A 26,970-nucleotide genomic window follows, 5' to 3' on the forward strand; every position below is an offset into this window, starting at 1 on the left:
GTTGTATTCAAAACATGTTCATTTCTTATAGATGGAATTGTTATTAATTTGAAAAGTGATGTTTTGACACTGAAAACGGCTATTTAGCTTAATACGTCACATTGTAACGTTTTGTAAATTTGTGGTTAATAGTTCATTGGAACATAATGGATAAAAGGCAGAAAACACCTTTTAATTCTATTTTAAAATGATTACGAATAAAAGTCTAATATGAACTCACAAAGTTCACACAATTGTGGCGCAATAGCTCCACTGGCACACTCCCTAAAACTTCAAGAGTTATTTAAACTCCACCTAAGACCAATACGTTTATTTTAACACGAAAACATGGAACTCTTCGGAGCTGTAATTTTAGCAGCCATCGTACTGGGTTTGCTGTTTTTCTCTTTTTCTAAGAGCGACTCGATTCGTTACACGAACATGCCGCCAGGTCCGACTCCCTTGCCAATAATAGGGAACCTGCTGCAGGTGAACGGTGGGAGACCGCATCTGAGCTTCTTAAAGGTGGGCGAATTTCGTGGAAAAACACTGCTTGAAGGTCTGGAGATCCACCATGTCTACACTACGGTGCTTTTCCTTTTTCTCTAATCCACAGATGAGCAAAACTTATGGCCCCGTGATGACGGTTCACCTTGGTCAGCAGCCCGCGGTGGTTCTGGTCGGGTTCGAGGCGGTCCATGAAGCGCTCGTGAAACAAGCGGACGCATTCTCCGGCAGAGCGGAGATCCCGGTATTCATGAAGGTCAACGAGGGATACGGTAGCTGTCACTATTTGTGCTGATTTTGCTCTGATTTTAAAATCGATTTTAATTAAGTCTGTTTATTCGGGCATACGTTTTTGGTCTGCCTATGACATTTACATTTGGGGTACACTGATACCTTATACATTGAACACTGAAATGCGCGTATGAATACATTTTGATTATCACATGTGAACACCTTAGATGTTTACACGATTTACATTCCGATTTATGCTGTATTTCGTTTGTTTTCATTTAATTAACCCAAATTCATACAGAGCGAAAAAGGTCCAGCAAAAATACTTTCTTCTTTATTGATCATTTGGTCGTTTATTTATTGATTAGCCACGCTTGCCAATTGGCGGAAGGAACAGTGTGCACCACACCTTCTCAAAAGAGTTCATATCGGGGTTTCTGTTTTTCAGAATTATCTATTTTTCTAAACGGGAAGCTGCACGCTTCTTTTAAATATGTTACGGTATCAAAAACAAAAAAAGATTGGCAAACTAAAAGTAACAGTTGGGGAAGAGGGGGTTAGAACAGGGAGTGTAGATACTGTTAAGTTTTCCGGGCCAGATGCACACGCACGGGTCAGTGGCACAGAACAGTTCAGAGACCTGGACGGGACTGATTTTTAAAACCCGCACCGGCCCAGTCCCACATACACCTGGCCTCATTTGTCCCGCTCCGGCACGCATTCTAACGGTTTGGTCTTGCTCCTGCCTCCGGAAAAAACACATTGCTTCCATTAAGGAAAAACGTACTGTATGGTTGATAAGCCTGTTTACCACAATTTAGTAGAAGGATGTGGCTGAAGGTTTTCCCATTTGGCCCAGTTGCTCTTTTCACTTTTTTGCGAAAATTCTACTTCATCAGTATTTAAAGCAGATCTTCGGATGGGACTTAAATAATAATTTCTCAGTATAAATCTGCACGTCTTTTTCACAGAAAGGAATAGGCTACAAAAGAACATCGTGTAAGCAGCATGTCTTGTTAAAGGTTTGTCAGTAGGCAACCGCTTACTGTTCTATATTGAAATAAAGTACGATCAATGTTAATAATTGCTATTCACTCCACAAATATGTGGAACGGACACGGAAGGTAGGTGCTGCCTACGTACAAGTAGCTTTGCTTAAAACGTACGCTTTTCTGTTCGCCGTATTACTGGTAGCTTAATGAACACTCCCTACTTTCTCACAGTAGTTTTTGCTTATCAGTACCAAGCAAAGCATTGTGAACTTAATGGCATCTCCACCTCTGCTCCAAAGCTCTGCGAGGAAAGAGGACGTTACTAACAGCTGTCCAGTGAACTTCACTGCAATCTTTGATTTAGTGCAATCGCATTAAATTGCGATCATTATTGATCATTACACATCTCTTCGTGTCCCTGGGCCTTTGCGATCATCTTAAATAAAAGGTAAGGAAACAGAAGCTTTGGGCTGAGAAATGTTGCTTCTTTGTTGAACATGTGGATAAGAGTTGGTGCTGAACATTTTGTTGACAAGTTCTTTCAAAAAGTTATAACATCTGATTCTAAATCAGTCGTCGCATCATTAAGAAAAGAAAACATACCAGTTGTGAGTATAATTTTGTTGTATTTTGTTATTGCTGCAGCACTGAATTCAGCACTATATCTTGTCTCGACAGACTGTTTTGAGTGACCTAGTAAGTTTGCTCTGTTGTCCAGGATGTTTAAAATACTGAGAGAATCTTGTTAAGAATTTGGCCACTACAGTTTACTCTGGTGTAACTTTGCAAAGCAGCGATCCTATCTGTCCGTCTCTTATGTATCATTGTTTGATGAATGTCTTTGGGTAGCCATATGATGTGAAAAGTCGGAAAAGATAGCGCCTTTCATTCCTTTTAGCCTCCTTGGTATTACAATGGGTGTGAAGTCTTCTGAATTGAGTCTGAACCCAACTCTGTTAATGATGTTGAATGATATCTAGTAAAGTGTAATATTTTGTGTGTATAACATTTCTTATGATAAACATCTCTTTCAATGGATGTGCCTAGGGAATCCATTCCCGGGAATTCTGGAATCCCGCATGTCATTCTCGGGAATCGGTAGATCGCAAAGTTAGTGCAGGTAGATCACATTGCATTCAAATTTTTTTTTTTTTTAAAACGTTAGTCTATCATATATCCTCCCTATGGCATTTGACACTTGATTGACATACAGGGCGGCCAGTCTGAGGTCTCTTTTCTTCTAACACACTGGTCATCCCGCACGCATGATCAAACGCGCGAGCTACTGCAGAATTCCGGCTATCTAAGTGATCTAGTTAGCCTTCCAATTTATATCGACTAAAGAAGGGATTTAAAAAAAAATTGTTTGGGGAGGGTACGGGCTTTATGTGTAATTAGAAGAGGATTTTTTTCTCTCACAATGTCACAATCGAAGTGCGTTTGTCTGATCTGTCAATCTATCATTGCTATTCCAAAGAAGGAAAATGTGGAAAGGCACTTTCGAACTGTTCATAAAAACTACGAAACTCACGTCCTTCCAAAAAGCGATATGAGAAAGAGAAAAGAGAGGGAACTGAAATTGCAGTTAATCGGACAGCCGTCATTTTTCACTCGGCTGAATTCAAAAGCTTCTTAACTGCATTATTCGGCTCTATTTATTTATGCGAGTCAGCCTTTTCCTACATGTAGATTATTAAATCCAAATACTGTAGTGACCATAAATGTATTGAATTGTTTTTGTGCCATAAAGGTTATTCAGTTATGCAAGGTACGACAACATATATGTTATGTATAAAGTATACTCTGTGTATATATATATATATATATATATATATATATATATATATATATATATATATATATATATATATATATATATATAGTTGAAATAGTTTTACTGTCAAATAATGCAAAGAGTACACGACACGTGTTTCTCGGGAATTGAACATCGGCGTGTGGTTCCTTAATTTGACAGTAGGCCTATATAGATCGTTACCTGGTAGGTAACCTCCCATACAATGAGATTGTTATTCAGACTACGAATGCCTTGAATGTAATTACCCCGATCTACATACTGTCAAATAAACGAACCACACGCCAGCTTCGCCTCTAATGCTGACGTCCGAGGTTCGTTTGCCGAGAGGGGGTGCAGTGAGTGTGTACGCCTGATGAGCCCAGGCGAAACACGTGTCGCGTACTCTTTGCATTATTTGACAGTAAAACTGTTTCAACCATTCTATGATCTGCTTCTCGCAACTGAAAGAGGGCACCGTGGCGGATGTTAGCCGACTTGCTGACCAACCACAAGCGTTACCTGGTAGGTTATCACCCATACAATCAGATTGTGATTCAGACTGCGAAAACCTTATATACTTTTTAATGTAGGTAGATCATTTCAACCTGGTTATTTTAAAAGTAGCTCGCAAGCCGAAAAACTGTGGGCACCCCTGATCTAGTTAGTTGCGGTAATAAGAGCGTAGAAAGCATAACTTGTCCAGCTTGCGGTCGGCCAGGTGAGAGTACTTCGTGCAGAGTACGCCAGCCGCTGAGAAAGCACGCTTTGCCTCCACTGAAGTAGGCAGCACAGTCATCAGATACAGATACACTTGTTCTAAACAATGCCCGCGCTTGCCGTTGCTGTGAAACACCGCCATTTCAGCTGTTACTGATGCATCCAGTTTCTTGTCATCATTCTGTGATGGCAAGTTTCTTGGCACAGATAATGCGGATGCAACAGACTGACGCATTGCAATTTCAAGTTGCTGTTCAAAGCTGTTGTCTGACAGACGTCAATGAAGTCTTCAGTTTTCAACTATAACTCTGTTATTTCTTGATCGATTTTCACACTTTTACACGCAATATATGCGAACTTGGCCGTTCCTGGTTTCCCGGGAATTACAGCAGTTCCATTCCCGGGAATGCGGGAATGAAAAATGTCCGGTAAACGGGAGCCGGGATTGGATTCCCTAGATGTGCCCAGGAAATTGATGCATTGACTTATTTGCTTTTCCATAGTAAACAGGATTGCAGGGAATATATATATATATATATATATATATATATATATATATATATATATATATATATATATATATATATATATATATATATATATATATAATGTGGCGGGTGGCGGATGGCAGAGGCCCTTTCCTGGCTGGAATACCCCTGTGATAGAAGGACCCGGGGAGAGGACATTTTCAGGGCAATACCTCTCCTGGACAGTTTCAGAGCCCTGGACTGCAGCACTTCCACCCCACCCACAGCCTAGCAGAATAAATCATTTAAGTAAATCGAATTATTGAAAGACCTTTGCGATTTCTGTTTTCTTAAACCATCTTCCAGTTCTGCAATATCAGTCACTGACACATTTTACATTTCCCTGATACTTACCTGTTGTGTTATTCAAAGCAGGCACCTGCTGTCACTTGACAGCGATCATTCAATTAAAACACACGGTTTCCTTCAATGATTCCAAAAAAGCAAATAAATAAATAAATAACTCTTGCAATTACTCCAGTTATAACCATTATCCTTCATACTTTAATAAACTTTTAAATAATGTCTTATTTGTCTCCATAGTTAGGCTGGTTAGAAATTGAACTTTAAGAAATCTATGCATTTTAAGTGAATTAACCTCACAATTTTATTTTTAGTCATATATAACCAATAAACTTTTATTACAAATTTTTTTTTCTTTCTTAGTCAATTTTTGCATAAAATTGTGTTACTTGAAAATCTTTTTATATATATATATATATATATATATATATATATATATATATATATATATATATATATATATATATATATATATATATATATATATATATATATATATACAGTATTTATGCGTGTACCACACATACATTTTTTTCCTGAAAATTAACATTAGAAAATCAGGTGCGCGTCATACACAAGGAAATGTAATTCTGTAATGTTTACTTCTTCTGCTTGGGCTCGCTTGCTCTCTCGCTCACGCTCACGCTCTCTCTTTCTCTAAACGCTTCCTATACAATCATAACATGCGTTGTACATGGGGCAAAAAATGATTTTTGCGATTTTCTTTGTAAAAATTAGGGTGCGCGTCTTACACGAGGGCACGCGGTACACGAGTAAAAATGGTATATATATATATATATATATATATATATATATATATATATATATATATATATATATATATATATATATATATAGTGAAAAGGATGCTGTATAGTGCCTGACCCAGCACAGACTCACTCAGAGGTACGTGTAAAACACACAAAACTTTTATTTTTCTTCATCTGTGGGGAACGTCCTCCCCGTGAACCCCTCAGGCAATACACCATCCCAAAATCACTTAAACCACAACACACAACCCTTCTTCTGGCACCACCACTCCCCCTAGACAACATCGTCCTCTTCCTCCCGATTCTGGCTGCCGAGTGGTGTTCGCTGGCTCCCTTTTATCAGGCACCCAGAAGTGCTCCAGGTGGATGATTGCTGACATCCGGCTGCACGTCCAGGTAAGGCAAAACCAGTGCCTAAAAGGGGCCAGCCTCTCTTGTTGCAGCACCCCTTGGCGGCGCCTGTGGAACCCCACAGAGCTGCTCAGAATTCCAACCCCCATGAAGCCCTGGGGGAGTCCAAGGCACCTCTGCAACTCAGGGATGCTGCCCTCTAGCATCCAGGGGGAGATGTTGGGCTTCCCCCCCTTGTCTCCCTGGCAGATGTGGTGAAGAGACATCCCGGCCAGGCATGGGCCCCGGCCATCTGTCACAATATATATATATATTATTTATTTATTTTAGAGGTGGCCCTATGACCCAGCCATAAGGTATAGGGCACTGTTCATATCGCAGCACACCAAATAAAAAGCCAGTCGGAATTTTGAAGATTTCACCAGAGAAGCAGCTCCTGGGTGTCTTATTCAACTAGACATCACTATAATTTTATTAAATTTTGAACATGCATAATTCAAATGAGTATGTATGTTACAGCATGTAATTATATGTTTTTTAAAGTAACCACTATTTCCTTCTCTTTGTTTATCAAAAGAGTGAATCTAGAAGTAAATAAATAATTTTGCTATTTAAAGAACAAACATACTTTTAAAGACACCACCAGAACAGTGAATTCACAAAGTAAAAGATATAGCGTATCTACTGTGTTCTGTCGAGTAAAGCGATAAACAGTCTCATTTAGTTAGGAAGATGCATAAACCAAACTTCTTCTTTATTGCCACAAAATAATTTCCAAACATTATTTCATGTACAAAAAACTGTTATGAACAGAATTACAATTATGTTATTGAAATAATTCATTTTACATTAACTTAAAAACGATATTGTGTATGCATTGTCCAAATCAGACAGCTGCTATAAAAAAGAGTAGTGTAAATGATGTATATTCATGCATGTGTTGAGCATATCAGGTTTCCAGTCCAAATTGGTTAGTGATACCAAGTTTCACGCTTCATTTCCAGTGTGAATATCAGCTCAGTGCTTTGAGCCGCAATGAATGGAGGGAAGTCATTTCCACTGCGCATGTTAGTTTACTGCTTCAGACAACACTTGGGGAGGTGGGGGTCATTTCCAGTGTGCATGTCAGCTCGATGTTTTGAATCCTTATTCATTGAGCTTCATTTGTACTACGCATGGTATCACCAGATTTCAAGAACTCAACAGAATTGTCAGGGGAAATAAAAGTCTGAGGATCATTAATACATTTTAAATGATTGTTCCAGATAATACTTAATGTCAAGAAACAAAACTATAAATTATTCATCTTACAAGTGCCGACTGGAATGCCTAATGCTGTACAGAAGAGCTTTAGTGATACAGCTCACAAACCCCCTTCTCACTGTAACACTCTCTTCTCATAAATATCTCTCCTTTGCCTCTTAACATTAAATTATAAAGACATATGAAAAGTACATGTGCATATTGTTTCATGTGTATGACAAAATGAAGCATTTGATTGACGATTTCATGTGTTGTTATGTCTAATGATTGCGGGTTTAGGGATTTGAATTACTACATATTAAATGAATCAGGTGGAATTTGTCCTTACTACTTGTTAATGAGTTAGGTACACGGTAAATGTGTTGATGACTGGGATTGTGCTTATGTAACTGGATGATTGGTTAGGAATGGTACAGAGAGGAGAACTATAAGAGGGGACTGGGCAGTCTAATGGTCTGGAATCCCTACAGATTTTATTTTTTTCTCCGCCGTCTGGAGTTTTTTTTTTTTCTGTCCCCCCTGGCCATTGGACCTTACTCTTATTCTATGTTAATTAATTTTGACTTATTTTGTTTTCTTATTGTGTCTTTTATTTTTCTATTCTTTATTAAGTAAAGCACTTTGAGCTACTGTTTGTATGAACATGTGCTATATACATAAATGTTGTTGTTGTTGTTGTTATAACTTTTATGTAAGGAAATATTTTATTATTATGCTGTGCTGTGACTAAGACAATTTGTATTGATCGTCTGTCTGGACCTTGATTAATGTTTTCACAAGAGAAGGATGTTGCTGGTAAAGTCAGATGCATTTTTTTAAAGCACCTCCAGATGTGTTTATCCTGCAGCTCTTTGTTGCCACAGCACTCAAGCCGACCGCTTATTTCCTACGACAGCACTGCCTACACATTCAAACTGAGAAGATGCATAAAAGACACAAATATGTGACGATTTTTGGGGTATTGTGGGGGTAAGTCAATAGGCTGGGTGTCGTCCAAGACACCCATACTCCCATCCCCACACTTACATAACCACAAACTTTACTAGCCAATATTTGGACACTGTGTCAGTAGCCCCTGGGGTTAACCCATTGTGGTACTTCTGTTTCACAAAGCGAAATTAGATAATCCAGGGACTCAGAATTAATTTTATTTTGCTATAGCATTATTTCTCACCAGTGGATTAGCCAATCGGCACATGTAAACCCAAATTAACTGAAAATGTAAATGCTTTTATGAGCTGAGCAGTGAACTGCTGATCAACCATTAACTACAAGTCTGAGAAACAGAGGAATTATTGGCATATCCTCCAAAGAAGGGGCAGAACAGCAGTCAAAGAAGAAAGAAATGGGTGGATAAATGTCACAGACGGTTAAAGCAGTTAATCGGTAAATCCCGTTTAAACTTTGTGCACTAAATTATTGTTATTGTGCCAAATGCATACCTGACAGTATTAATTAATTTACTCGAAACATTATATGCCCTCAAGTAATAATTGTATTCCATTTTCAGAACGTTTATAATATTCAAAATCTGCAAGACCCGTGATGTTAAGTGTTCATTGAATAGTTCTAGTTGTTACTGTGAGGAATGTCGAATGTAATTCTTACTGCCCTTAATCCTACTGTCTTTTTTTTTAAACATTTTATTGAATTTATTAAAAGGAAATGACATTCCGTACAAACAAGTCAGATTTTACAAAACTAAGTTCAAATCAAATCAACCCCCACCCATGAGAAAGAGAGCTAGGCCAACAGAGTAAAACTTTAATAGTAGGAAAAATAGATAGATAGATAGATAGATAGATAGATAGATAGATAGATAGATAGATAGATAGATAGATAGATAGATAGATAGATAGATAGATAGATAGATAAAAATCAATAAATCCAGTTTGGTCTTGTGATATTATTGAAGGAAGCACTTTCTCAATCATTTTAGCTAGGACTTTGGAGAGTATCTTAACATCATTATTTAGAGATTAGAATGGTCTGTATGATGCACATTGTAATAAGTCCGTATTTTGTTGAGGGAAAACAGTAATTAATGCATGGCAAAAAGTTTAAGGTAGAATTTTATTATCTCTAGCTTACATAAATGTTGCCAGTAAAAAGGTGGTTAACTTAATTGAGATATTTTCTATAAAACTCGGCAGGGTAGCCATCAGGGCCTGCTGCTTTCCCACTCTGAAGTGAGATTATAGCGTCCAGCAATTCTGAGAGTGCCAGAGGTTTATCCAATTCCTCTGCACTGAGGGTATCTAATTGTGGTATCTGTAATGCATTCAAATATGCATTAGATTGTGTCTTGTCTTCTTTAAACTGAGTAGAATATAATGACTTATAGTAGTCTCTAAATGTGTGCATTATATTTTTATGGGCAATGATTTTGAACTTACTGCTTGATGATTTGTTTAGCAAAGATCTTATTAACCTTTTCTATATCTTGATTTAAAAATGAATACTTTCTCTTCAATTCGTGATTGAGTCCTTTAACATTTCAGCTCACAAAGTTAACTGTTTGGTCATGGAGACATTGCTTCTGAACTTTTATTGACATTTTTTAGTCTTAATTTAAGATAGCACATTATTACATAAGGCAACGTTGACCTTAATTTCCAATTTTTACAGGAGATATTACTATGAAGCCTATTGTTGGCTATTGTCTGTTACAATTATAAGGATTTAAAGGATAGATTAGAAATAGCTTGCTCTCTTTATCTCCCATTCCAGTCCCCCCACCCCCTACATTTTGCCTCCCCACGTAAGGCTAGACCACACTTCACAAAGTCCTCTGACATACCTAGAGACAGAGCACATCCAAAACAAAACAAACCCCCCAGGAGCAACTTATAAGAGTTAAAATAGAGATAACTATTGACAGTAGAGACCAAATACTATAAACCTAAAATATAATCTTAAACAGTCTTGAGAGAGTAAGCTCAGGGAGTGATGTTAAACAGTAGCACTGGATAAGCAGATAATGTTTGATAGTAAGCCCTAATACAATAAACTAAGGGTATGATGTTAAACAGTCCCCTATGAAAAAAAAAGTACACATACATACATACACGCATATAATTTTAATTAAAACGTAAATAAAAAGTGGCCAAGAAGGAAGTGGGATGTATAATTATAGTACCAGTATCACTGCGACTCACGATTGTATTTCAAAAAGGATCAGTTTTCTTAGCTCTTCTGTTTCCTGCATAGAAGTAAAAAATATAGAACTTGCTTTGAATGTCCTCTTTCAGTTTGGTGGGTTACAAGAGGTTGTATCTGAACTGGGCTTTCTGTAAGCGCTGTTTAATGTTGCAAATTGTGGCTTGTTTAGCTGCTGTTGAGGTTGAGATTTCAGGGAAAATACAAATGTAGTTATTTTCAAATAAAATCTCTTGGTTCTATCTGAGATGCAACATTATTTGTAATTTAAATAGTAATTTTTCAAAATGTACAATGAGAGTTTTAGGTTTTGAGGTATTTGATCCACGTATGCGGTAAGCTGACGCTATCACGGTGTCTGATTTGAAGTCTTCTCCAATGATTTTAGAGTATAGTTTGGCTATGAATTTCACTGGGTTTGGACTTTCAAGATTCTCAGGGAGACCTTTGATTCTGATATTTTTCCATCAGTGTCCATCTTCCAGTGCAGCTAGTCTGTCTCCATATACTTTGAATTGCAATTTGTAGCCGTTGCTTTTCCGTAAGTGGTAGATGCCAGTTGTTTTGCTATTTCAATATGAGTTGTAAACGTTTGCTTAACATCTTCAGACTGTGCACCAAGAGCTCTAAGTTTATTCTCAAACTTAGGTGCATTTTCCTGTATTTTTTCCTTAATTTTTTTCTAGCATACCTTTTAAAGGTTGCCTCAAAGCAATTACTTAAACATTTTTCCTGGTCTTTAATATCCTGAAGCAACTTCTCATTTGTCTTGTGTATGTCCTTTATTTCTTTCCTTATATCATTTATATCACTTTTCCTTTTATCATTTATTTCTTTCTTTATATCCTTCTTTATATTATTCTTGAGCTGTGGCCATTACAGCGATCATTACCTTCAGTTCAGACAGATAGTTTTGGTCATCTCAATGCTTTGCAGGTGAAGTAGCAAGCCCAGTTGGAGTTGGTGTTGCTGGCTCGTGAAGGTTAGTTTGCAACGTGGAATGTAAGGCCTTTTTCAGTTTCAATGTGCCTTCTGGAATTGACAAGTTCTTCTGGCCCGACTTGCTTGCACATTCACTCCCACTGTCACTCTCGGCTGGAGACAATGCAGCAGCGTCAGGTCCCAGGAATTCTGTGCTTTCACCTACCTGTTCCAGTTTAGTCTCTAGCAGGCTGTCCCTTGAGCTTGAACTTGATGCCCGTTTAGGCATGGATGAAGCTTTACTTGTCTTTTCCATTTCTTTCTGAGCCTTTTTAGTGCTGCTCATGCTTATATATGCTTGCATATACTGTAATTGAACCCCCTTGGGTTGAGTAAATACAGAATACCTCAGATGAGACAAAGGCTTGAATTTTGATGCCTAAATTCAGGAAGCATGCTTATTATAAAATCATGTTCTGAGATTTTTCAGTTAAGGGAGACTTAAGGTTAAAGCTAAGGTGGTTCTGACTTACTAATAATGGCAGTGTAGGGTGGCCACGTGTTGCATGTTGATTAACACATGTAAGTAAGATTTTCACTGTACTCTCTACATTATAAATCTCTAATTCAGTTCAATTCAGTTTATTTTTATATAGTGCTCTTCACAAAATGCAGGTAAGGAACTCTGTGACTAATTCTCTGGTAAAATCCAAATACAAACTGTACAGATTACTACTTATGTAATAAGTACACATAAAGACAGTTTTATTTTAACTCTTTGAGGGCTGACTCAGTTTTCTGAAAAGCACACAAAGCAATGGTTTCACAAATAAATCAATATAAAACATCTGCTGCTATGTGCCGTGACTGCTGTTGGTGCACATTTGGCACCTCTGGTGGCAGTGTCTGCACAGGGGCACCTCAATGGTCAGCAAGAATGCACGGTGGGCTGGCTGCCTGGCTGTCTTCACACAGCAGGTAGGTGGTGGTGGCGGTCACAGTGTCACGCAATATGGTTTGTACCTCCTGTCATCATAAGTGGTAATCCTCCCAGGCAAGTGCTGCTGTAGGAGCATCAGCTACACGAAAGTGTTCAGCACCACAATCAGCTGGGGACCAATCAGATGATGCCAGTACCTCACTTTCGTTTTCGATATCCATCTCCAGATCACTTGCATCAGACTTGGAGTCTGACAAATCAGAGTCCTATTCAACGAAATTACGTAAAACTTCCATGCTTTGCACATATACTTTGGTTTCTTGCCAGATGTCGATGCCATTTCAGAGGTTGTTTGCTCTTTGCTACAAATGCATGCATTTGGAATCGAGGTCAAATCTGCAAAGCTATGTAACTTTCCTTCGAATTAAAACATAAAGGCGAGTTCTGTTGCAGTTTACAGCTGATTACCATCCCTACCCCTAAATTTTGACAAAAGTCAACATCAGCCCTGAAAGAGTTGAAGAAAGCAAAATAAACTATTTTGAAACTGATTTCTGTCCATGGATTATTTGTTGAACTATGACCAGATGACAGGGGAAGAGAGGAAAGCAAAAGCTTAAATCAGCAGCATCCCTAGAGAAAATAAATCTCTGAAGGATTCACAGTGAGTGATAGTTTAGCCAGTTTGGAATGCTGGATGGACTTGGGGGTTTGGTTAAAAAACAGCATCCTTCAGTGTCCATAACGGGCAATCTGCCATATTATAATTAGATGACTGATGACAGAATCATTCCATCCATTGATTCCAATACTTGTATTACCTTAGATGTCTTCCAAGAGTGGGAAAACAGCTTGGCAGTAGAGTAGCAGCACTAAGTGCCACAGCAGAATACTGAGAAGAAAAAGAGAATGGAGGAGCGTTAGTAATGGCTCAAACTATTGTGTTTCTTATATTTAATAATTAGAGATTTAATGTGCACAGTTAGTCAACAGCTCTATTTAGGGTATGCCAGACTAAGCAACCGAGACTTCAAGGGATCTCTGATATAAGCAGATGGATCATTCCACAGCTTTGAGGTCCTGTAACTAAAGGCTCAACCTCCCACTGTTATTTTATTAATCCTTAGAATTTTTAGTAAGCCAGCATCTTAAGATCTTAATGTGCAATCTCTTTGTAAGAAATAATGAGTTCAGATAAGTAATCTGGGCCTGGGCCATTTAAGGCTTTATATGTAAGAATTTTCTAAATCGGTCCAATGAAATTTTAAACTTTTAAAGACTGAAAGTATGTGGTTAGACAATGATTCTTGCAGCAACTTTTTTTTTTTAAATTAGTGAAAGGCTGACTAAAGAACACTTTATACAATCTATGAATAACACATTTCAAAAGTCAATCCTAATAGCAATAAATACATGATTTAAGTTCTCAGTATCCTACATATTTGGAAAATTGAGGTTAAGTTGCAGCCTGCTGCTGAAAGAGCAAGTTCAGGTGTTTTAGATATAAAGGAACTAGCTACTTGTCTCATCCCCATTTAGCACTATTGTTACTAATCCAAAGTATAAATATGTTTTTGAGAACATATTGACATGACATATCTGTGACTTTAGGCTTCTTCTTCTATTCTTTTTTTTCTTTTCTTACTACAGCATACCAAATAGCTTAGTAGTCTGGCACTCATTGATAATGACATTCCATACTCAATAAACCTTTTCTTTTCCTTATGTTACTCAGTTATGTTTACCTGTTTTGTAAGTCACTTTGGATAAAAGCATCTGCCTAGCAAATAAAAGTAAATGTGAATTATAATGGCGTCATCACTATTTGCTGCCAGCTGATAAGATGTTTCTATACTCCTCAGAATGAATTGTGCCACTGCTGTCAGCAGTTCCATCATTAGTGAAGATAAGTGTGCCAATTCCTGTGGCAGCCAGACATGCCCAAGCCATAACACCCCCACACCACAATGTTTAACAGAGGAGGTGGTTTGCATTGGATCTTGAGCAGTTCCTTTTTGTCTCCCCACGTGGCTCTTGCCATTACTCTGATACAAGTTCATCTTGTCTGATCTACCCACAAGAACTCTTTCCAGATTTCTGCAGGCCCTTTTCACAAACTGTAATTTGGCCATCCTGATTTTGTGGCTAACTAGTGGTTTGTATCTTGAAGTGTGGTCTCTGTATTTCTGTTCATGAGGTTTTCTGCAGATACTCTTCTCTGACACATCCAAAACTGCTGTTTCTGAACTGTTAGACATGTGTTTGGGGCCTTTTCTTTACCATAGTGAGGTTTCTCCCGTCATCAGCGGTGGAGGTCTTCCTTGGCCTGCCAGTCCGTTTTCAATTATTGAGCTCATCACTGCATTCTTTCTTCTTAATGATATTCCAGTTGATTTAGGTAATCCTAAGGTTTTATCGATGTCTCCAACACTTTTATTCTTGTTTTTCAGATTCATAATGGCTTCTTTAACTTTCATTTGCACAGCTATTGTCCTCATGTTGAACAGTGGCCACTACAGACTCCAAATCTTATTTTATGCTTACATGGATAAAGAAACGAAACACATCCGAGTGGTCACAAACATCTATTATGCCGATTGTGCACTGAAATGAGGAGACCATGTATAAATAGGATTGTAATTTCTACATGGTGTGATTGAAATGTATGCAAATACCTCTAAATTAAAGTCTGCAATGTGCACTTTAATCACATTTGAATTGTTTTATTTGTAATTTTAAATGGTGGAGCAGAATGAATGTTTAGTAATAAAAGTGTACAAGATTAACTGCTTCCTCTGGTAAAATGATTAGTGGTTCCATTCCAAGGCATCCAACTTTTATCCTTTAAAGTTTTTCTTTTCAAACATAGCAGGGAGGATTGAAGGCAGAGGATAGAGACTACACCAGAGGTGGTGGGGATGATGTGGTTTTCTTGTTGGGGTAGAAGGATTTCATTGGAGGATACTGATTGGGGCCCATGTCCCCACAATCTTTTGCAATCTGGGTACCCCATCATATTATCACTACATTTTTAATCTATAAAATACAAAGTCCTTAATCAATGTTGCCATGAATATACAGAGCCTGTTGGTAAGTTAATTGGATTATGTGTGTTTGGCATTGCATGACATTCTAAATGAGGCTCAAAAAGAAAATGAGATGTTTTTGGTCACAACACATATCCATTACAATCAGAAGAAATTTCATATTAGAAAAATCAGATGTAAGCACAAACTCGTGCCTTACTGTGCAATATGTCATTGTCATATAGTGCACTGGTGGTTGATGTACGTAAATCACCAAAAAACTGAAAGGTGATTGAGTAATAAAATTCACTGCTATGTCTTTGTTGCAGGAATAATTTTCACTAATGGGGAGCGCTGGAAACAGCTCCGCCGTTTTTCTCTGTCCACATTCAGGGATTTTGGGATGGGGAAGAGGAGCATTGAGGAGTGGATACAGGAGGAAGCTCAACATCTTGTAAAGGAAGTTCAAAAAAACATAGGTGAGCAGAGCTGAATGTTCAATAGCAAATTTGTAATGGCAATCACATCTTTAAGAGATTCAATCCTGTATGTGCCTTCTTCAGCAGCATTGAAGGTGTACCTCCATTAGACTGAGTAAAACCTTTATTTAAACATCTTGCCATCCTACTCTGTCATAAAGGCATATTTCAAATTGCATACCTCATTTCTTTTTTAGAATAAATCAAATTACATTTTTTTCATATCTATTGGAACCCCCCAAAAAAAGTAAAATTGTGAATTTCCCCTTGGGATTAATAAAGTATCTATCTATCTATCTATCTATCTATCTATCTATCTATCTATCTATCTGATCATCAAAACATAGCATCTCATTCAGCACGTTTTTGAAATTGGAAGTATTTGTTATATCTTTCCTATGAGTAGTTGTGTATCTTAGGTTTGCACTTCCTTAAAATCATTTTTGAGATTATTTTTTGATTATTTAGACTACCCCTTTTAACATTGCAGTTTGGAAACACGATGTCTTAAAGTGAATGCTATTCAAACATAAAGTTAAGGTTTTCAGTGATCACTTATCATAATCAGGAATTAGATAACAGTTGACCTGTACATTACTTTCAAATTTCATCCCATCTGAAGGTTGTATTTCTCTTGTGTCAGTGTCATATAATGAGTTTATAGCTGCTTATGCTCTCAATAAGCTTATAATTGAAAAAGTAGGTTCAAAATTGCACAAAATGGTATTAAGAGCATACAGGCTCTTTCTATGGTTCATTAAAGAACTACCACAAACACTCGTGTATTACCTGTGGTAACGGACATGTTAAAAATGTTATAGCTGTGCTTGAGGGAAACTTAATTTTCCAAGCTTGTATTTTCTATAAAGCATAATAATGATGGACAAAGAAATTAGTTATGGCGAACTGATGATAGAAGTCTAACAGATAACAGTGATGGAGTGAAAAAGAAGTTTTTCATTTTTTTTGGTTTTGCGGCTCAGTTGATGAAGTAAATTTGCCTAGAACATGGCTGAAGTGACATTTAATGGGAGTATAAGCAGTGGATAGAAAGAGTTAAACCAAATATGTTCAAAACATAACAGAATATGTTTACCAAATAAGAGGAGACCATGCAATCCATCAAGCTCAAGTGGTTAGTTTAAACTTAAATTATCTCCTATACCATTTAAAAGTTTTCAAGGTCTCCATTTGAACTGAACAACTATGTAGATTGTTCCAGATTCCCACAACACTTTGTGTGAAGGAACAATTCCCAGCTTTACTTCCTCTTGAGCTTGTGGCATGGAATGCATATCTATCTATCTATCTATCTATTATATTGCTTTTCCTATCTATCTATCTATCTATCTATCTATCTATCTATCTATCTATCTATCTATCTAACCCACTTATCCAGAGAAGGGAAGAAACTGGCATCTATTCCAGCAAGCATAGGGAAACAGTTCATCGCAGGGTGAAAACATACTTTCACACAAACACACACTAAGGCCAATGTAGTGTACAATTCATTACTGAAATGAAGGAATTGTGGGGATCATTTTTACGAATACCATTTATGATTTTAAAGACCTGATCTGGGTTCACACACAGCATTCTCTGCTCAAGACTGAAGAGGTTTGATCTCTTTGCCTCTCAGAGAAGGACATAACCTTTATCCTGTGATACAGTTAACAGTTCTTCTTTGCACAGAATCTTTTTTGTTATCAGAACCACAAACAAGTCTCCTGATACAATTTTAGCAGCACTTTATAGATTTGGTGTATAACATCCCATACATTTTAACAATTTTTACAAATACATTCTCAAGACAGTGTGGTTTTCCCTGTACCCTAAAGATTTGCATATTAGATCTATTGGAGATTCTAAATTGACCGTGTGTGCTTGTGTGTTTGTTTGTGTGCTTGTGTGTGTGTGTGTGTGTGTGTGTGACTAGGCCCAATAATGGACTAATTCTTTCTAAAGGGTTAGCTTCTGTCTTGCACTTGATTCTGCTGGAATATGTGTAGACCATAACATGATCTTGAACTGGATTAAACAGGTTTGAAAATGCTTTATATGTTTCATATTATGGTATTTAGTTTTTAAAATAAAGCCTAATATTTTATTAACAACTATTGATGTTAACGATGATACAACATTATTTATTAATTTAGAATTTTTTTAAACATTTCAGCCTTTTGAATGCTATCTATACAGTTATGGACAAAAACAGGTAGCATATATTGGAGTGAAAGTAGGAAACAAAGCCAGGGCAGGTGAAAGGGGAAAAGATGAGAGTAGGTGTGAAAATGCTGGCATTAGAGAAGATGAAAGGAGAGATGTAAAAGTTAGTCAGTCGTTAAGACCTGATAAAATATTTGATCCTAGAGTGAGAATAAGCTTATATTCTTCTGATTCTCTGTGAAAAGTGTCTTTGGATCAATATTAACAGATCACTAACAAAAAGATCAATGAGACTGTACTCAAAATATGTGTAATGTTCTACCATTGGTTTTGTGAGGTCTTTGATCTTAACGGCCTGAACATTTTTTCCTTGAATGATCTGCTACCCATCTCCCTGTCTCACCTTATGTAGATGGCTAGACTCACACATCCTACAAGAGATGCAGTAAATAAGATTTTTAGCAAGAGGCTCGTTGTTTAATATCGAGTTTACCAGAAGGACCAGATTCAAGGGTATTGTTGGTGACATATTTACAAATGACACAGCTGATCTTTTTACAGCTCAAAGTGCTTGGTGAAGAATGTGGTCTGTTTTGTCTTGGTAGAGTTCTATATTACTCTAGTTTCCCCTTTTGTATTCTTTATTGTGTAGCCTTTGTCAGAATGCCTCAAATCCCATAGACGTAAAAGTATTTTTAAGATATTGTACTTTATAACTTCTCTCCACCTTCCCTTCTACATCAATAACCTCAGGCAATTAGGAAGAGTAAAAAGACAAGCAAGAGTTAAGTTACAACTTTAAATAATGCATTATTGATAATATTCATAAAATGATACCGACACGCAAAGTACAAGTGAATATTGGCAACCATACAACCTGATAAATATTGATATGTAGCTTCAGGTGGCACACAGACTTTAAAAGTTTCTAGTTAAGTCATCATTTCAGGCTTCTTCAGGACAGGCCACACACCTGTCTCAATATGGCTGCTGAGCTATTCTCTTCATTGTGTTGTCATTTTCATGGTAATGGTGTGTGTGTGTGAGAGAGAGAGGAAAGGGTAAAGCAACCAAATTTATACATTCTCTGTTCAAATCCTATGGCCAATAGGGTGTCATGGTACAGAATGGCTTCTGATTCAAAACCAAACAGCCAACTTTAGACCAATAGAATTCTGGTGCGACACATCATTCAGTTACTGGCTTATTATCACACATGCCCCCAAAAGCCATATATAGAGTGAAGCTTGCAAGCTAGGTAGTTCGGCTTTCCTGTGTGGGTTAATTGATAGTGTATGTCCTGCAGAGATTCACTTGCCAAACCAGTTTGAGGCACTTCACTTAACCCTGCCACAATAATTTGCTTCCTGAGTCAGTCCAGAAGACTCTTGGGTAGGTTAGACATGAAAACATATCATTGAAATAAAGCACTAATATTACAATTGCTTTCTCTGGCCACAACATTGTCAAAGGTAGGAGATCCAGGAAGGGTTAATAAAAATGACTATTGCGGAAAGGTTTATGAAATTTTGTTTAATGACCAGTGGGAGAAAGAGAGTGTTAGGGTGGAATGAGAGGTCTAGCATTACCGAGGCTCCTCCTAGAGTGGATGTTACAAGGTCTGCTCCTGGCTTGATTGAGGGCTTGTCCAGATGGCAGAGTCTAAGCAACTGTGAAAGCGACAGACAGTTTTTAAGGGTGTGAAAGGAGGAAGGAGCTGTAGAGGAAGTAACTGTGTGAGTCAGTTGGATTGTAATAGATAGAGGTTTTAATTACTGGAAAGCTGATAGAAAGGCTAATATCAATGAACAGGAAAGTTGTGGCAAACATACATACAGTGTATATATACAGTATATATACATTATATAACTGGTGGGGCACACATGTGACACCCACAAAACCGAAACCAGAGAATTCAAAGTTTTTAAAAGAAAAGGAAATTTATTAACAAAAACTGCTATGTAACACACGAAGGGAAAAACAATAATACTAAAAATACCCAAGATATCTGGCATTCATAAGTGAAAAATGTGAAGTGGTTGGTCCATGTATGCACTGTCAACCACATCCCATCACACAAATTACAGATCACCCTTCTTTTCATTCCTCTGCCCATCTTTCCTACATCTCTCTCTCTCCCATTAACTCCAGTGGAGCCATTATCACTAGTCATCTCCCTTCTTCCAGCTTGCCTTGGTGCTGGTTGAAAGATGCTTTTAAGCCCGGGTCCAGGAACACTTCCTGGCAACTCTTACCAAATACTTCAGGGTTTACCAGGTGACTATTCAAAAGCCTGTTCTTGCTCATGTGGAGTCCCAAACTTGCTGTTCTGTACTTTTAAGCCCTGAAGTGTAAACCACAGTATTCTGACGTAGTCTAGCAAACCTTAACAACACCACAAACCCTATTGTTACCAGTCCTACCTCGTTACAATGCATGAAGTAGTGGTCAACAGTGATTAAAAGCTCTAAGACATAACCCTTATTTTAAGAAATATACAAGTGTTATTTTATATGCTGACTTTTTGTAGCAATCCCTCCTTTGTGACATTCTATTTTTATGAAGTTTCTGCCACTTTTTGAATCAATACTGAAGCTGCAGGATAAGTAAGCACTGCTTAAACATTCTTATGGATAACTGGAAAAAATAACAAGCCTAAGACCCCACAGTTTCCCTGACATTCACCTACCCTTGTACTATTTGCCAAAAATCAGTATGAAACTGAAGGAGAGGAATACTGACATTCTAACACACAGACACAACATTACAGCAAAAGACATTCAACATCACTTCAAAAAGTGGAGGAAGGTTGAAATCAATGCATATAATCTGTGGGTAATTACTGTGAAAGCCACCACACATAATAATGATGCATGTACATTACTGTTAAGTAAATGTTAACTTTAAAACTTTTGATCATCCATCATATATATTCATATTGTTTTCTATAAGAATGTTGTTTCCTAAAATTCTTTCATTTAAAATGCTTACAAAAGATCTATTTGACTTTTAAATAAAAGTCACCCACACTTTTAGTCTTTCTTCCTTCATTCTCCATTGTCTTTCATATATCACGAGGGACATTCAAAAAGTTTCTGCACTTTTTTTTAACTGTATTTACAGTAATTCACCACTCTATCGCAGTTCAGCTATTGCGCCCCTGCTATATCGCGGAAAAATTCAATAAGTACATCCTACCTGTAGTGTACTTTGCAGCCAATTCATAACAAAGCATACGGTTTTCAGCAGACAAAGAGTTTCGCATTACAGCACCCAGATGATTTCTTACAAAGCCTGTTATTGGCTGAAAGAGGAGACTCAACCTATTAGAGTGGATTATATTTTCTGATTAGTTGCTGCTAACGTGGTGTAATCTTGCAAGAACAGCGAGCATGGGTCCCTGACGAATCGCGTATTGCGTACCTTACTTGTGGTCAGACTTTTGTGAGCTTTTAGTTTGTTTTAAGCCCTACTATGGCTCCCAAGTGTCTTTTAGCTTGTAAGCCTTCTGGTAGTATGGAAAATAAAATTAGTAGATTCATCCATCCATCCATTTTAAGTGCCTTGAGCATGGGAAAGGCGCTATATAAATAAAATGTATTATTAACCCGCTATATCCTAACTACAGGGTCACGGGGGTCTGCTAGAGCCAATCCCAGCCAACACAGGGCACAAGGCAGGAACCAATCCTGGGCAGGGTGCCAACCCACCGCAGATTAGTAGATTTATGTATTAGCATAAATAAATATAGGAAAATGTATAAGCATTAACCTTAGTGCTAATATTAATACAAAGCTAAGCCTACTAAACAAATGGTTAAACAAAGGAACATGCCATATTTCTTTTTTAATTGCAGCTTGGCTTTAGCTGCCAATATAATCTAGCGAGAGGACCCAGGAAGGGAGGAAAATGAGGTAATGACAGCCTAAGGATGGAAGAAGGGAAAACACCTGTTGGCTCTCAGCCGACCTAAAAATAAGCGAAGCAGATAATTGACAGAAAATAAAAATACTGTGGTCATCATAAAAGAATTTGACAGGCCAGCTACAGGAAAGGGGAGTCAGAATAAGCAGTGAATGAGCTGGTTTGAGCGAGGTCAGAATGATAAGAAATGAGATATAAACTGTGATTTTTGAACTGTTTGGGGCTCAGCCTGATTTGGCTGAATTGGGTTGAGTCCGTGTGGTTGTTTATTGCAATTAAACAATAAACTCTGTTTGCCCATCCTCCTGACTCCTGAGAGCCTTCATTCTGGGTGAAGACCTTTGGTGCGTCTTTGCGCCGACAATTTTCTCTTTCGACAGTAGCAGTGAGCCTAAGCGCCAGAGGAAGACCTTGACCATACAGGAGAAGGTAAAACTGATGATGATTATTATGTTACTCATATCTTTAGCCCAACATCTGTGTATCATATATGTATCCAAAGTGTGTTTTAATAAGTTTACATGTCTTTAAAGCGTGTGGGAGGGGTATTTTAAGGCTTAAACCATAAAAATATTGTGGTCGTTCTATATCACGGATTTTCACCTATTGCGGGTGGGTCTGGAACGTAACTTCCGCCATAGGCGGGGGATCACTGTATTAAGAATTTTAAAACAAATTACATCACTCTTCTACATTGTCACCTTTGTTTGTGATGCAATTTTCCCAGCGTCATAACTTTTTAATGCCCAATTACTACTCCTTCCACCTTCACCGTTTCCAATGAAAATATAAAGTGCAGAAACTTTTTGAATGTCCCTCATAGTTGAAAAGGTTCTGATAAGAGTATAATTTTATCTGCATGTTAATCTCCTGTACCTTTTCTGATACTTTGATCTTTACAGGACACCCCTTTGATCCCACTTTCTTCCTGAGTCGCGCTGTGTCTAACATCATCTGCTGCCTCATATTTGGACAGAGATTTGAATACCACGATGACAACTTTCTTCATCTCCTGTCCCTATTAAACACAAATGTGCGATTATTCAGCAACCCTTTCACTCAGGTAAGAAATTAGTTTAAGGCTTGTCAGTGCAGTTTTAATTCAGGTCTTACCTGTAATTGACTAAGCATGTTAGCTGAAAAGGCTTATACCAGATAGATATGAAGTTGAAATTCAAACAGTAAAAAAGCAAAAGTGAGAGCACCAGAGCATCTCTTGCCTGCTCATCAACTTATATGAGGCACCAAATTAATGAACCACAAATACTGCAAGTGGAATGAAACATTTTTCAGGAACAAACTTGTTTTGTAAATTTTGCTTCCTCCAACCAATGAAGCTTTGTTCCACTTTTCCAAATTTGAAATCAACGGCCCTCCTGGATTTTGGCACCTATAAAGTCTCTTCTAGATTCACTTCTGTACTGCTGAAAACACTTCTGGAGTCATAGGATAAATTTTTATCCAAGCTATAAAGACTTTATGTTGTACATTGGGATTGTTTTGTGTAGTATTTACAAAAGTAATTCAGAAAATAATTCAATCATATGTAAAGAAAAAAATAGACAACTTAAAAGTATAGATAGATAGATAGATAGATAGATAGATAGATAGATAGATAGATAGATAGATAGATAGATAGATAGATAGATAGATAGATAGATAGATAGATAGATGTGAATGTGCTATATAATAGATAGATAGATAGATAGATAGATAGATAGATAGATAGATAGATAGATAGATAGATAGATAGATAGATACTTTATTAATCCCAAGGGGAAATTCACATAATCCAGCAGCAGTATACTGAAACAAAAAACAATATTAAGTTAAAGAGTAATAAAAATGCATGTAAAAGCAGACAATAACTTTAAATAATGTTAGCATTTACACCCCCGGATTTAATTGAACAGTCGCATAGTGTGGGGGAGGAATGATCTCCTCAGTCTGTCAGTGGAGCAAGACAATGACAAAAGTCTGTCACTGAAGCTACTCCTCTGCCTGGAGATGACACTGTTCAGTGGATGCAGTGGATTATTCATGATTGACAGGAGTTTGCTTAATGCCCGTCGCTCTGCCACAGATGTTAACCTGTCCAACTTTACTCTTACAATGGAGCCTGCCTTCTTAACAAGTTTGTCCAGGCGTGAGGCGTCTTTCATCATTATGCTGCCTCCCCAGCACACCACCGCGTAGAAGAGGGCACTTGCAACAACCGTCTAGTAGAACATCTGCAGCATCTTATTGCAGATGTTGAAGGACGCCAACCTTCTAAGGAAGTATAGTCGGCTCTGACCTTTCTTTCATAGAGCATCAGTATTGGCAGTCCAGTCCAATTTGTCATCCAGCTGCACTCCCAGGTATTTATAGGTCTGCACCCTCTGCAAACAGTCACTTCTGATGATCACAGGGTCCATGAGTGGCCTGGGCCTCCTAAAATCCACCACCAGCTCCTTGGTCTTGCTGGTGTTAAGGTGTAAGTGGTTTGAGTCGCACCATTTAACAAAGTTTTTGATTAACTTCTTGTACTCCTCCTCCTGCCCACTCCTGATGCAGCCCACAATAGCAGTGTCATCAGCGAACTTTTGCACGTGGCAGGACTCCGAGTCATATTGGAAGTCTGATGTATATAGATTGAACAGGACCGGAGAAAGTACAGTCCCCTGCGGTGCCCCTGTATTGCTGCACACAATGTCAGACCTGCAGTTCCCAAGACGCACATATTGAGGTCTGTCTGTAAGATAGTCCACAATCCATGCCACCAGGTGTGAGTCTACTCCCATCTCAGTCAGCTTGTTTCTAAGGAGCAGTGGTTGGATGGTGTTGAAGGCGCTAGAGAAGTCCAAAAACATAATTCTTACAGCACCACTGCCTCTGTCCAAGTGGGAGAGGGATCAGTGTAGCATATAGATGATGGCATCGTCCACTCCCACCTTCTCCTGGTATGCGAACTGCAGAGGGTCGAGGGCGTGGCGGACCTGTGACCTCAGGTGGTGAAGCAGCAGCCGCTCCATGGTCTTCATCAGATGTGACGTCAGAGCAACAGGCCGGAAGTCATTCAGCTCACTAGGACGTGATATCTTTTGTGCTATATGTGAGGTAAAAAATAAACTCAAAACCTAATGATTGCTAATAAGACAATCTTTTGTTAATATTGCTACAGATTTTGGACACCGCTATAACCACATAGCTATCTTATGTCAAAAGGCCTTCATGTTGCCATAGGTCATGTGGCATATCCCACATTACAGTGACCTGATATAGTATACAAAATTGATGACACTCATGAATAACTGCATGATAACAGCATAAAATGTAAATGCATAAAATTATTTTGAAACAATGTTATCCAAAATAAAGATCACATATAGTATATCAATCATAAAAAAATGAATAGCATTATTTTCAAGAACCTGACACATGTGAAACTAGGAGTGAGTACCTACTGAATGTAAGTAGCTCCCATGAGTGAAAGCATTACACTAATGAAAAAATAAACAAGAGTAAGCAGATGAATTGAAGCAAAATAAAGACAAATATAAATAAAAAAAATAAAGAACAAAATATGTGAAATATGGTAAAAAAAGGCAAGAGAAGATAATATAATATTATAGACACATGTAGTCTGTCTTGTCATACTGGGTGGAAGTCTTTACTATATTATTAATGGAATGGAGATGGTGGAGCAACTCTGCTTATCTTGAGACACTTTGTATACAGTTTAGTAAAGATGGTGGCAGATGGGAGTGGCCATCAGGATGACTGATAGACAAGCCAAAAAGGGGAAAATGAAGAAAAAGATTAACTTTTTTTTCTTTTTCCTTTTGATCTAGCTGTTCAACATTTTCCCAAGCCTCATAAAAGTCATGCCAGGCGTTTACAATAAGATTTTGAATAATGCAAAGCAGCTGAAGCAATTTGTCTCAGAGCAAATTGAGAAGCACAGAGAGACGCTGATGGCTGACAGCCCTCGAGATTACATCGACAACTTTCTTATCAAAATGAAGCAGGTGAGTAAAGAGCAGAGCCACACAAGTAAAGAGGTGCAGATATTGAAATGAGTTGGATTAAGGGTTAAAGAGCTAAAAACATACCTAGCATTGCAGCATTTCATAAAGGTTTATACAATTAAAAATTCAGTTCTAGGTTTCTTGTAACCTTTCTTAATGTTTCCATCTTTTGATCTGTAGGGGTCATGAGGTAGTAGCAGGTGGAGTTTTCTAGGATCATTATTGTCATATTTACAGAATACAGCGAAATTCTTGCATGTGCCAATCAGCATAAAACAAGTCACCACCTTTCAGGGCTATCATTAGTGAGTATAACAATGTTACCTCAAAACATTTGCTATCTTTACCAGAAAAGTCTCAGAATACAGTTTACAGTACTACTGGAGGGCAAATTGCATTTTATTCAGATAGATACAGGGATTCAAAGAGTATTCAGATCCCTTCACTTTCTGCACTTATTATTTTTTAGATTTCGTTTTAAATGGATTGTCACCCACATAGGGACAGTTTATAGGCTCAAATAGTGCTATTCATCAGCCAAACCAGGTGTTGACACTCTCACCTGATCCTCTCTCCTCTTGTTCCTCTGCAGTTCAGCTGAAGGACCTTCCTCTCAATAACATCACCATCGGTCCACCCACTGCTGACATCACTTCCGGCAAACTCTGATGACATTACTTCAGGTACCCAGAACATTAGTTCCTGTTCTGGCTGCCCTGACTCCATCTCTTCCTCCTATCCACCATATTTATAGTGCAGTCTCAACCTGTTAGTCAGTTCAGTTGTGAACACTATTTATGTAAAGACGTGTTTTTTTTTACTTTTAGCTGATTTTTCAAGTATATGGGCTATCCCCAAACCTTTTTCTGTCTGCTGCCTAATTTTTTTTATCACAGGATACATTTTAAAT

General features: G+C 37.8%; 1 protein-coding gene across 1 annotated transcript in view; it reads left to right on the forward strand.

Annotated features, from left to right (window-relative positions):
* Window positions 1–303: 303 nt before the first annotated feature.
* LOC120539724 overlaps window positions 304–26,970 on the forward strand; it is a 136,475-nt gene continuing 109,808 nt past the window's right edge. Inside the window, exons 1-5 of the mRNA XM_039770108.1 lie at window positions 304–504; window positions 596–758; window positions 15,811–15,960; window positions 22,953–23,113; window positions 25,884–26,060. Of these exons, the coding sequence (XP_039626042.1) occupies window positions 328–504; window positions 596–758; window positions 15,811–15,960; window positions 22,953–23,113; window positions 25,884–26,060 (828 nt within the window). The 5' untranslated portion in view covers window positions 304–327. The remainder of the gene's footprint in view (window positions 505–595; window positions 759–15,810; window positions 15,961–22,952; window positions 23,114–25,883; window positions 26,061–26,970) is intronic.

This window comes from Polypterus senegalus, chromosome 11 (genome assembly GCF_016835505.1).
Source record: "Polypterus senegalus isolate Bchr_013 chromosome 11, ASM1683550v1, whole genome shotgun sequence".
Classification (NCBI taxonomy): domain Eukaryota; kingdom Metazoa; phylum Chordata; class Cladistia; order Polypteriformes; family Polypteridae; genus Polypterus; species Polypterus senegalus.